The sequence below is a fragment of the Strix aluco genome, chromosome 6 (assembly GCF_031877795.1).
Source record: "Strix aluco isolate bStrAlu1 chromosome 6, bStrAlu1.hap1, whole genome shotgun sequence".
Lineage (NCBI taxonomy): Eukaryota > Metazoa > Chordata > Aves > Strigiformes > Strigidae > Strix > Strix aluco.
The window spans coordinates 44,516,885-44,529,414 of NC_133936.1; the positions used below are offsets into that span (position 1 = coordinate 44,516,885).

The window sequence follows — 12,530 nt, forward strand, 5'->3', positions numbered from 1 at the left end:
ACGGCCCGGGCCCCGCCGCTATCCTGGGCCCCGCCGCTATCCCGGGACCCCGCCTCTATCCCGGGATCCCGCCTCTATCCCGGGACCCGCCGCTATCCCGGGCCCCACCGCTACCCCGGGACCCGCCGCTACCCCGGGACCCCGCCGCTAACCCGGGACCCCGCCGCTATCCCGGGACCCGCCGCTATCCCGGGACCCGCCGCTACCCCGGGACCCGCCGCTATCCCGGATCCCGCCGCTACCCCGGTCCCTGCCGCTACCCCGGTCCCTGCCGCTATCCCGGACCCCGCCGCTATCCCGGGACTCGCCGCTACCCTGGGACCCCGCCTCCATCCCGGACCCCGCCGCTATCCCGGGACCCCGCCTCTATCCCGGACCCCGCCGCTATCCCGGGACCCCGCCGCTACCCCGGGACCCGCCTCTATCCCGGACCCCGCCTCTATCCCGGACCCCGCCGCTACCCCGGGACCCGCCTCTATCCCGGACCCCGCCTCTATCCCGGACCCCGCCGCTATCCCGGGACCCGCCGCTATCCCGGACCCCGCCTCTACCCCGGGACCCCGCCTCTATCCCGGACCCCGCCGCTATCCCGGGACCCCGCCGCTATCCCGGGATCCCGCCGCTATCCCGGACCCCGCCGCTACCCCGGGACCCGCCGCTATCCCGGACCCCGCCGCTACCCCGGGACCCGCCTCTATCCCGGACCCCGCCTCTATCCCGGACCCCGCCGCTACCCCGGGACCCGCCGCTATCCCGGGACCCGCCGCTATCCCGGACCCCGCCTCTACCCCGGGACCCCGCCTCTACCCCGGGACCCGCCTCTATCCCGGACTCCGCCGCTATCCCGGGACCCGCCTCTATCCCGGACCCCGCCGCTATCCCGGGACCCGCCGCTATCCCGGACCCCGCCTCTATCCCGGACCCCGCCGCTATCCCGGACCCCGCCGCTATCCCGGGACCCGCCTCTATCCCGGACCCCGCCGCTATCCCGGACCCCGCCGCTATCCCGGGACCCGCCTCTATCCCGGACCCCGCCTCTATCCCGGACCCCGCCGCTATCTCGGACCCCGCCGCTATCCCGGGACCCGCAGCAATCCTGGGGCCCGGCCCGCGGGGGCGGGGCGGCGGGCGGTTCGGGGGCGGGGCTAGCGGCGGCTCTGCGTTCCCATTGGCTGCCGCCCGTGAGGCGATGTCGTCCCAGGGCGCCGCGGCTCCGGCCCCGATCCCGGCTCCCGCCCGGCGCTGACACGGGTGGCGATGGCGGCGGACGGCGGGTGGGTGCCGGCGGCGGCGGCGGCGGCGGCGGCGGCGGCGGCGGCGGTGGTGGCGGTGGTGGCGGTGGTGGTGGCGGTGGTGGTGGCGGTGGTGGTGGCGGTGGTGGCGGCGGCGGCGGCGGCGGCGGCGGCGGCGGCGGCGGCGGCGGCGGCGGTGGCGGTGCCGGTGCCGGTGCTGTAGGGCAGCCGGCGGGGCAGAGCGGAGGTGGCGGCAGCGACTCACGGTGCCTCTCCAGCAGGGCGGTGCGGCGGCGCGGCGGCCCGCGGCGCTCGGCGGCGGCCACGGCGCTGCCCGCCTGGCGGCTGCGCTGCGAGGGCGGCCGGCAGCGCTGGCGCTACCTGGGCGATGGCGACGAGGGCGAGGCGGGCGGAGAGAGGCGGGCGCAGACGGCGCTGGAGAAGCACAGCCTCGGCCTGGACACGGTGCGGGGCGGGGGGGCCGGCGGGGCCGGGGGCAGGGCCCGCTCCCGGGGGCACCCCAGGCTGAGGCGCCGTCTCCCCGCAGGACGAGGCTCTGCGGCCCTCGCCGGCGGCCGGCACGGCCCGGGAGGCTGCCCGCCAGGCCATGCGGTTCTACGCTGCCCTGCAGGCTGAGGACGGGCACTGGGCGGGCGACTATGGCGGGCCCCTCTTCCTCCTGCCAGGTAGGCCTCGCGGGGCGCCTGCCCCGAGGGGGGCGAATGTGTTGCGTTTGGCTTCAGGAGCCAGCCTGTCTCGTCTTCCAGGTCTCCTCATCACTTGCCACACCGCCAAGATCCAACTGCCGGAGGGGTTTCGGAAAGAGATGGTGCGTTACCTGCGCTCTGTGCAGCTCCCGGATGGAGGCTGGGGCTTGTGAGTAGCGAAGGTGCTTCTTTTACTGACGGCACCTCCGAGGTCCAGCACTTGGAGCTGCTGTCAAGTCTGCACAGGCTTGGGGAGTGGGACTCAGCAACTGTGATACCGCTGGGTGGTTGGACTCGCTTGTGTAGCACTCCAGCTGCACCTGTTGTCACAGAGATGGCTGGAGCATCAAGCCTGGCTGCATCTCCTCTGTGCCTCTGTCTCCCAGAGCATCATGTGTGAACAGGGTAGTGCAGAGCAGGGCTTCTCCCTGCAGTACTTGGGTCTCCCCTTTTCCACAGTCACCCCTGGCATCCCACTTCACCCCGACAAAGACAACATTGTGCAGTGGGTCGTGCCTTGCTAATGCTAGTGGCTGGCTCATGGCTATGCTGTCTCTGTGTGTGTGTGCTGACAGGCATGTGGAAGACAAATCGACGGTGTTTGGCACAGCACTCAACTACATAGCCTTGAGGATCCTGGGGCTTGGACCAGACGACCCTGACATCGTGCGGGCCCGTGTCAACCTGCACAGCAAAGGTCAGTTCTGTTGGGCCCAGCATGGCAGCCGTGGGGCTGGTACACTGGAGAGGTCTGGCCCAACCCAAGGGCTGCGTGGAGCATGACGGGCTGCCAGGTAGCAGAGGAAGTGTTCCTCTTGCTTGCCCTTGATGGCACCTGCATTTTCAGTTGATGATGGGAAAGTGTGTTACATTTTTGTATGGTTGCCTGCTTGCCCTTTTTTGGGCCATGTGTCCCAGCCTGAGTGGCATGTTCCCAAACATGGGGAGAAGTGGACCCTGCAGTGGGGAAGAAAGCAGGGAGCTGACATGGTTTGTTAACCCTGAAAGCTGATATCGCTCTCTGCAGGAGGTGCTGTGGGAATCCCTTCCTGGGGGAAGTTTTGGCTGGCTGTCCTGAACGTTTACAGCTGGGAGGGAATGAACACTCTTCTCCCAGAGATGTGGTATGTGCTGCCCTCAATGTGGAGGTAGGGGGTGTTGTCTGTCCTGCCACCAGCCTCCACCCAGAGCTGTCCCGGGCACTGGTGTTTGCTGGGATAACTCCAGCTATGGTCTGGAACTGGGGATGCTTGGGCTGCTTGTCAGCTGGGAGATCAGCAGCAAGGCCAGCCAGTGGGTGGATAGCACCGAACCCTGCGCTGAAGGGAGATGCCAGAGCTCAGCCCTGTTACCTTACCCACGGGGTCCCTGATACATCCATGTGCCTGCCACCAGTGTCTTGTGGTCTTGTGGCCAGCCAGAACTGGGCCCTAGCAGGACAGGACATGTAAGGCTGCCAGCTCTAACCCTCACCCCTACCCTCTCTGATTACTCAGAGGGCCACCGGGTGTCAGAGGGGTGAAGTGTGTGACATTTTCCCTGGGGGAAATCAGGGGCTGCACTGTACCAAAGGTTGCTGGTGCTTTGTCATCAAATGCACTTAATTGTCAGTCTGGGCCTCTGCCTTCAAACTCACGTGGGGAGGAGAGGGACCTCTGAATTGACTTCTCCCCTCCCTCCTCTCCGAGCTCAGGATCCTCCCTGCCCTGTGTCAGCTGGGCCAGGAGCAGTGTCTGCCAGCCCTGGTAGGGAGGGAGCAGCCCTGTTGGGGAGGGTCTGAGCAGGGCGAGGCTGTGTGGATATTCCCTTCTTTTCTCCTGCAGCTGTACCAGCAGCAGCAGGCCTGGTACAGGGGTAGGGAAAGGCACGCCCTGCCTGCAGGCATCCCCCTGTCAGCACGTCTCTCTGTGCTACCCTTGGCCCTCCTTGTTCCACACAATCACACCTTCTCTGTTGCAACAGGCTGCTTCCTACGTGGTTCCCAGCCCACCCGTCCCGGCTCTGGTGTCACTGCCGCCAGGTTTACCTCCCCATGAGCTACTGTTACGCCAGGCGTCTGTCAGCAGAAGAGGATGAGCTCATACGGAGCTTGCGGCAGGTAAGGAGCTGACCCTGGTGGGGCTCCCTGACCACCTGCTGTGCCCGCTGTGTCCCTGTGGGCCAGCCTCTGGCTTGTGAAGGACAGCTCTCATACCTGCACAGTCTCTCTGTCCAGGCAGTGGAGCCAACTTCCAGCAGTAAGCCGCCTCTGAGTGCTTGCTCCCAGCTTGCCAGGCTGATGCCCTTTGTTGTCTTGTGCTAGGAGCTGTATGTGCAAGACTACGCCAGCATAGACTGGCCAGCCCAGAAGAACAATGTGGCTGCCTGTGATGTGTACACCCCGCACAGCTGGCTGCTGGGGGTGGCCTATGGTGAGTGTGGTGTGGGCTGGGGCCGGAGGGCCCTTGCCATGTGAGCTGCTGGTGGTGGAACTGAAGCTGCTTTGTACTATGGGGGCTCTTTAGGGTCTACTGCTAGCTACCAGTGTATGCCTTGGAGCTGGGATGGAGACGTGGACTGTGTGATCCTTGGGCTTCTCCTGCCCTGAGAGCATCAGGGCCTTGTGCCCAGGTCCTCGGGCCACTCTGGGGCAGAGAAGTTCCCATGCTTTCCTCGATGGGTCAGCTGGCCACATGGGGTGGGTTTTTCACTGCATGTCCCTTTCTTCTGTAGCCATCATGAATGTGTACGAAGCCCACCACAGCACTCACCTGCGGCAGCGAGCCATCACAGAGCTGTATGACCACATCAAAGCTGATGACAGATTCACCAAGTGCATCAGCATTGGGCCGGTAGGATGCTTGCTGTTGATGCTTTAAAAACCTTACCCTTTGCTCTTTAGGGACCACTTTGTGGCCCTGCAGCCCTGTGCAATTGTGGTGTGTAACCCTAATCACCAGATCTTGCTCAAGCACAACTCCTGATGCTCAAGAGCTTAGTGCTAACAGGGTACAGAAGATGCAGAGGGCATGGGGACAGCTGTGGCCCTGGTGAGGGGTACCTCTCCTTGTGGTCTAGGGAAATGATCTGAGGGGAAGCTCTGGAGTAATCTCATGGCACCTGCCCCACTAACTCAGCTACACTGAGCAATGCCACAGATAGAGCCCTTGGGATCAAGCCCAGGACCACCTCTGGATGGCTTTTGTGCTGGCTGGGAGGGATTCTCTGGGCCTGGGAGAAGCTGTATCCAGAGCAGTGACAGTGCTGCTTGGGGCAGATTTCCAAGACGATCAATATGCTGGTTCGCTGGTTTGTGGATGGGGAGAACTCCTCGGCTTTTCAGGAGCACGTTTCCAGGATCCCCGACTATCTCTGGTAAGGGCTGAGCGTGGCTCACCTGGCACAGCATAGGGGTCTGGTTGCTGTGGTGCGAGCTCTCGACCTGCTTCCTGGCACCCTCGCTGTCCCTGTGCCACAGCACTGTGCTCTCTTCTCCCACAGGCTGGGCCTTGACGGCATGAAGATGCAGGTAAAGTGCTGTAGGAGTTCAGCTGTGACTGAGAGGGACCCTGGCAGTCTGGAGCAGCCCATGGAATAACAGGATAGCTTGTTCACCCTGGGCCTGAGCTCCTGGCATCTCGCCTTTGGTGCCTGGTGGTCTTGTCTGTCTCACTGCCTCTTCCCCTGGCTGTGCCAGGAGCGAGTAGCGTCCGTCCTGCTAGTTGGCCTCTCTGTGGCTGTGAGCTAAGGGGACAGCTCTAGGCCTCCATTTCCTTCATCCCCAGGGGTCCTGGGAGAAGGGCAGGAGAAAGGCAAGCCCCTGATACTGCATGTGGACTGAGCTGTGCTTCTCTCGTAGCTATTGTGTCCCTCTGCTGCTCGTTGCTGTTCACAGAGCAGACTGAAGCAGCTGTCTCATTTCCTATTCCCTTGCTGTCCCTGAGCTGCTGCATCTGTCCCCTGTGTGCCAGCACATTAGCTGTGATGCTGGGTGATATAAAACAAGATGCAGGGAGGAGGGACCTGGTGGAGGTGATGCAGGGGGGATGTGCTGTCCCCACATCCTCACCGCTCAGTCAGGCTGCTGCCAGCGCCTGCGCCTCACTGTCTCCTTTCTTTCTTCCAGGGCACAAATGGATCGCAGCTCTGGGATACTGCCTTTGCCATCCAAGCCTTCTTGGAGGTAATGCACCCCTCAGTGCTACATGCTGCCTTGGGAAAACAGTCTCTCCTGGCGCATCCCTGAATACCAGCAACTCCTGCTCTGCGTCCCCCCAGACCTCGGCTATGCCAGTTCTGGTGTTGCATCCTAGGACTGAGCTGGGCAAACACACATCTGCTCAGAGCCTGCCTCAGCCGTGGTAGGCAGGATGCCCAGCACAGCTGCTACAACCCATCTTTGCCTGCTGCTTTTGAAGCAGGAGGCCGCAGCACCAGCTGAGTGGGTCAGGTTAGACTCCCCTGTTGCTACAGTCTTGTGGTAAAACCTTGGCCCTTCCTCCTTGCTCTGCTTGGCCCCAGAGCGTTGCCGTTTGGCAGGGACAGTGTGCAGGTCTCCTGCTTCCCTGCACTGGGGCAGAGACAGCTACGGTGGGCATGCTTTCGTGGAGGGTGGTGTGATTGCCCTGGTAGGTCCCCAAGCTGGTCTTGCAAATACCTCTCTCAGTGATGCCAGCAACAGTTGTTGGTTCAGTTCTCTCTGTAAAGGTGTGTAAGGGAAACAGTAAACCAAGTATGAACGCAAACCTACAGAAGGGGCTATGTGAAGGGCCAGGCATTAATGGCACCAAGATCAGCATGTTAGCAAGGTCCCAGCACATCCTCTTCTTGAGGGGCACATTTGTTGGCCACAACTTTTTGCTGACTGTGCACCTCTGTTTCTAGGCAGAAGCCCAGAAGATGCCCGAGTTCACATCCTGCCTCCAAAATGCCCATGAGTTCCTCCAGTTCACCCAGGTGAGTGCAGCAAGTTGGTGGTGTCTCTCACATGCTGGCTATGCAGACTCGGCTGCTTCTCAGAGCCCTGTTGGATGCATCTCTTGCCTTCTGAAGAGTTCTCCTGAAGGGCTGGACTAGCAAAGTCCTAGGGACAGCCTCCTGTTTTCTGCTCCCTGTTGCTGGGAGCCATCTTTGCAGCTTGGAGAGTACCTTGGCCAGGCCCAGGGATGTCTGGGTTGGCTACCTGGGCTAAGAGATGCTGGAAAACTTAGGCTTCTTTGCCCTTCATCCTATGTGGTGCCTGGCCAGACTCCTTGGCTAGTGACTGCATGAGCTCAGCTCCTGCTGACCAGGCCAGTGGCTCAAGGTGGGGGTCACTGTCACCAGCAGCTTGGTGCAGATGCTCTCATAGATCTTGCTCATGGTGCTGCCAATGGGAGCATGGAAAGCAGCTGGCTCCCTGGCAGGAAAGTGCCCAGAGAGGGGACTTGAGCAACACTTGCTGAAACCAGGCCAGAATGGGATTTCTTTTCAGTGCTCCCTGCTCCAGAGCTGACGTCTTTCCCTGTCTGCCTCCCTCAGTAAGACAGGTGGTGCACAGTCACACACAGTTCTGCATCTGTGACAGTTTCAGCCCATGGTCCTGCAGCCAGGCACCTCCAGACTGCCCTCACTTGTTTCTTGTCTTCTGCAGATACCAGAGAACCCACCTGACTACCAGAAATATTACCGCCATATGAACAAGGTACGATGGCTGAAGCTGGTCTCTGAAGGATGCATGAACGGGGCAGGGATTTGGGCCGAGGGGTTGGTAATGAGGAGCAGCGCCTCCTCCCTTACAAGAACAAAACAGGTCAGGGGAGGGTGCTGAGCCCTCCTGACCCCTTTCCAGGGTGGCTTCCCCTTCAGCACCCGAGACTGCGGCTGGATCGTGGCAGACTGCACAGCAGAGGGGCTGAAGTCGGTTATGCTGCTGCAGGAGAAGTGCCCCTTCATAGCCAAGCTTGTCCCCCCTGAGCGCCTCTTTGATGCTGTGAATGTGGTAAGTGCTGCAAAGATTAGGGCCAAGGGAAATGCAGGCAGCTAAACCAAGCTAAAATAAGAGAAGTCAAGGCTTGATGAGTTTTATATCTGGTATTACTAAGCTACTGCAAGGCCTGTGGCCTGGGATGGCAACATCATATGTACTGTGATAGGGAGCTATGTATGTGACCTAATGTAACGTGATGGTCCATGTCTGGACTTTCCTGTCAGTGTGGTTTGGGACCTGGGTTGTCTACCAGCCCCATGGACTGGTGGGTCTGACTTTGGCTTCACACTTGGCTTGGGGCCAGACTGGGGTGGTGCTGCCCGTGAGCCAGGCCCAGCTGCTCTCTTTGCTTGTCTGGGCAGTTGCTGAGCATGAGGAACTCGGATGGAGGCTTTGCCACATACGAAACCAAGCGAGGAGGCCGCTTACTGGAGCTGCTGAACCCCTCAGAGGTGTTTGGTAAGGGGAGCTGTGTGGGGCTGGTCATCCCGTCTGCTGTGAAGGAACACAGTGGCCTGGCCTCGCTGTGCTTGGTGGGATAAGGTGCCCTGGGTCCAAGGGAGAGGTGGGCAGCGTGTGTTTGGGGGGCTCCCCAGCAGAGGGGCAGATCCACTGATACCCTTCACCTGCTGGCAGGCGACATCATGATTGACTACACCTACGTGGAGTGCACGTCGGCTGTCATGCAGGCACTGAGACACTTCCACGATGAGTTCCCTGAGCACAGGGCCCCAGAGATCAGGTGAGGCGCTGAGATAAGAGTCAGGTAGGGGAAGAGACAAGCTGCAGACAGCCCATGGCCTCTGTTGGCACAACCCCTGCTGAGCCTTGGCAGGGGTCTTGCCTGGGCCTCTGCACTGGCATGGAATAGCCCCTGCAGTGGCCCTTGGTGTGTGCACAGTGGGGATGCTGGTGACTTCTTTAAACCAGAGCCCCCTGCAAGAGGCTGAGGCCCAGCCTCTCTCACGGAGCAGGGCATAGGCTGTTTGGGATCAGGCTGGGGGAAGTTGGTGGAGATCTGCCTGCCTCTTGACATAGCAGTTGCCTTGATCTTGCAGCCAGCTGTAGGCTGGGTCCCCTGTTTGTGTGCTAGTGTGAAGCAGAAAAGAACCCAACTGGTGCACGATTTGACTTGAGATCCTGAACAACGTGGCTGCCTGTCTGCATGCTCTTGCCTCTTGAGCCCTCTAATAACAGGACCCATCAGAGGGACTGAGGGATGCCCCTGATGAAGCAGCTACTGAGTTTGAGCTGCTTCTGAAGTGGGTGTCTTTTTCCTGACCAGGGAGACTCTGCAGAAGGGCCTGGACTTCTGTTGCAAGCAGCAGCGAGCTGATGGGTCATGGGAAGGGTAAGTAGTGTTCCCGGTGCCCAGTTTTCCCTGGCTGCCCCAGTGTGAGAGGGACCATGATGGCAAACATTCCTGGTTGGCAGGATCTGTGGGAAGGACAAGTAGGGGCTGGTCCTCCTAGCTTTGCTCTCCTTTCCTCTCCTTCCAGCCCAGGCTGAGCAGGCATCTCGTGCATTGCACAAGACTGGGACAAGCCCTGGGGGGAGGGTGTCTCCAGCTCCTCTGGTCCCAGAGTGGCTGCTGAGCCGGAGTGAGCTGGGAGCAGGTGCTGGTGGGACTGGGCATGGTTGCTCCACAGGGGAAGGCAGGCTGCAGCTCAGTGCCTAGCTGTGCTCTTGCTGTGAACGTGGCCATGTCGCTGCCTACCTTTACCCCTGACGGTACTGCTCTTCCCTTCCTTCTAGGAGCTGGGGGGTTTGTTTCACCTATGGCACCTGGTTTGGTCTGGAGGCGTTTGCCAGTATGCAGCACACATACCGCAATGGGTGAGAAGGGGCTGTCTGCTTCCCCTGCCCATCCCTCTCTCTTGGGCTGGGGCAAGGCTCTGTGGTGGGGCTGGGTGGATGTCCTGGCTGCAGACGGGCTCTTCTGCCCCAGGTACTGCTCCTCCCAAATTCTGTGCCTGTGGTATGACCAGGGCACTCCCTGCCTGAGCCTTGAACTCTAGGGGCAGCCCCAGCTGTGGGCAGGGCAGAGCACAGCAGCTGGGGAATGTGGGTGTGCAAATGCTCCTTTTCCCTGGCCCTGTCTGATTCTCTGCCCCATCCTTGCAGGTCTGCACGCCAGGAGGTGGCCCGGGCCTGCCAGTTCCTCCTCTCCAAGCAGATGGCAGATGGTGGGTGGGGAGAGAACTTCGAGTCGTGCGAGCAGCGCACATATGTGCAGAGTGACACGTCACAGATCCACAACACGTGTTGGGCCCTTCTAGGGCTCATGGCTGTCAGGTAGGAGCAGCCCTCACCTCTTCAGGCATCGCCTGGCCCTGAGTGTTTGGTGAGATAGAAAATGCAGGCTGGCTGGTGTGGCAGGGCTGGTGTGGGCCCTGGGCCTGGCTGGTGTGGGCCATGCACCCAGCTGTGTGTGTTTGTGACCTTGTTGGTCACAAGCCTCCTGCAAGGCCAGCGAGGCTCCTAACGGCGGGCAGGGGGGAGTCAGTGCAAAGCAAAGGTCTGGGTCATAACCACAGGCCTCCAGGCTGGGAAAATGTTGCTGTGTTCATAATGTCTGGTGTCCTAGGGTTGTGAGGGGCCCTCCCAAAGCACCCAGCATGCCTGGGACAAGCTTGGAGCAGCCTGGAGGTGGTTGAGTTCCTGAAGTGCATGGATGGGGGTTTGCAGACAATTTGGGTAAGAGTGCTCACATCTCCCTTGTGCTTGGCAGGTACCCTGACACTGATGTGCTGGAAAGGGGCATCAAAGTGTTGCTCGATAAGCAGCTGCCCAATGGGGACTGGCCTCAGGTACGTCTTTCCTCTGGTCTTTCCAAGGGGTTCCCTGGTGTTGCAGCTCTCCTGGGCATTGTGCAGCCCTTGCAGTGGTGTGCTTTCTCTTACCTGGAAGGGAAGCCATGTGTGGGTTTTGGTGGGGGACTTCAGGAAGGCAGTGAGCTCAGCACCACATCCTGAACACTCTGGTCCACTGTCACCCATCCCATCTCGCTCTCTGTCTCTCTCTCAGGAGAATATTGCTGGGGTATTCAACAAGTCCTGTGCCATCAGTTACACTGCGTACCGCAACGTCTTCCCCATCTGGACGCTGGGGCGTTTCTGCCGGCTGCATCCCAACAGCCCTCTTGCAGGGAAGCTGCAATCCGGAACCTCGGCTGGGGCAGGGAGGACCACGCAGGAGGTGGCCCAGGCCAGCGCCGATGCCGTGGCCTCTGACCGGTCCTAGGTACCGGCTGCTGCATGGGGCCACGGCGGTGTCTCCTCTGTAGGCTATCTCGGTGCTGATCTTAACACGGGGACTGCTGCCTCTGCTGGGGGGGGAGTGCTCCTGCGGTGCTGCAGAGTCTCTGCTTTCTGTTGAACCTTTTCTAAAAATCCACTTTCGTAGTTTTTTTTCCAGGTATATCCTCCCTCAGGGAACAGGGAGTGAAGTGCCTTTTCAGACCAGTAGGTGATCTGAGAAGAGAAAGCTGCCAAGCTATGTTGTGTTACACATCTAGACAGACTTTCTCATCCTGGATAGAGCAAGGCTGCCTTTACCTTCCCCTTTTGCTGTCCGGGTTGGCTGTCTGCAGCAGGAGTGGGGGATGTGGGGCCTCCCCTGTGCCCAGCATGGTGATGGGGTGCGCTGCCCAATCCCTGCTGAGCTGGCCTCTGTGCTGTGGGTGCCAGCAACTGCCTTTGAAGTGCTCTCTGCTCTGGAGCCTGTACTGGGCGGGGAAGGGCACCTGTCCTCCCCCCACACATGGGAAAGAGGATGCTTCACTCACTTTTCTTACCCTTCTGTCCCCCAGCTGGTGACACCTGGCTGCCCAGAACCTCACAGGTGAAGTCACCAGCATCATTCCCATTTTGAAAAAGGGGAAACTGAAGCAGAAAGTACTGAGGTGGTGAGTGTCAGGGCACAGCCTGGGTCCCTGGGTTCCAGCCTCCTCCCAGCACAGCCAGTGCCTCTGGTTCAGGCTGTGGTGCAGTTGTGCATTCGCATTCCATTGTCAGAGTTGGAAGCCACATCGACTGACAGGTTAATAAATTGCTAATGGTCTTGCAAGTGGAGCTTAACTGTGTGTTGGTCTCCTTATGTCTGCCCCAGTGTGTGTGTCCCAAGTGGGGGCGAGCTTGCACAGCAGTGTCCTGTAACCCGGCTTGGGTCATCTTTACCCCGTGGTGTGAGCAGGGCATGCTTGGACCCTGTGCTTGCTCTGCCCTCCTCCCAGGCCTTTGGCCACAAAACTATAATCAAGGAAGCAGCTGACTGCAGGGGAATGGTCACTTCCCCCCACTTGCTGCTGACACCCCTGCCAATGAGCCCGGTGTGCAGTTGGCTGCACTCTCTTGGACTCGTTGACCACCAGGACCGCCAGTCCATTTTTCCTCAGCCCCCTGGCCAGCCAGTTGGCTGGCCTGGGCCACTGCATGGGGTTATTCCATCCTAGGGGCAAAATACTGTATTTGCCTGGGGCTAAGTTCATGGAAGAACCATAGACCCACGGACCTTTCTCTTCAACTCATTTCTCCAGCCTCTGAGAAGCAGCATCCCTAGACCGTATCCTCTGCCTGCCCAGACTGGTAGGGGCTGCAGGCTGGCTGAGCGTGCGCCCCATCCCCTCGCCTGGGCTGTTAGCTA

The 12,530-nt window shown here is 60.5% G+C and overlaps 1 protein-coding gene across 1 annotated transcript; it reads left to right on the top strand.

Annotated features, from left to right (window-relative positions):
- Positions 1-1,519: 1,519 nt before the first annotated feature.
- On the top strand, positions 1,520-11,959 carry LSS (lanosterol synthase). The gene is made up of 21 exons (XM_074829961.1): positions 1,520-1,697; positions 1,780-1,918; positions 2,000-2,108; positions 2,515-2,636; positions 2,967-3,063; positions 3,902-4,037; positions 4,242-4,350; positions 4,652-4,770; positions 5,196-5,293; positions 5,420-5,447; positions 6,045-6,101; positions 6,803-6,874; positions 7,551-7,601; positions 7,749-7,898; positions 8,249-8,345; positions 8,523-8,628; positions 9,172-9,237; positions 9,642-9,722; positions 10,011-10,181; positions 10,618-10,696; positions 10,914-11,959. Exons 2-21 carry the CDS (start codon positions 1,840-1,842, stop codon positions 11,127-11,129), a joined length of 2,043 nt encoding a protein of 680 aa, XP_074686062.1. The 5' UTR covers positions 1,520-1,697; positions 1,780-1,839; the 3' UTR covers positions 11,130-11,959.
- Positions 11,960-12,530: the final 571 nt, after the last annotated feature.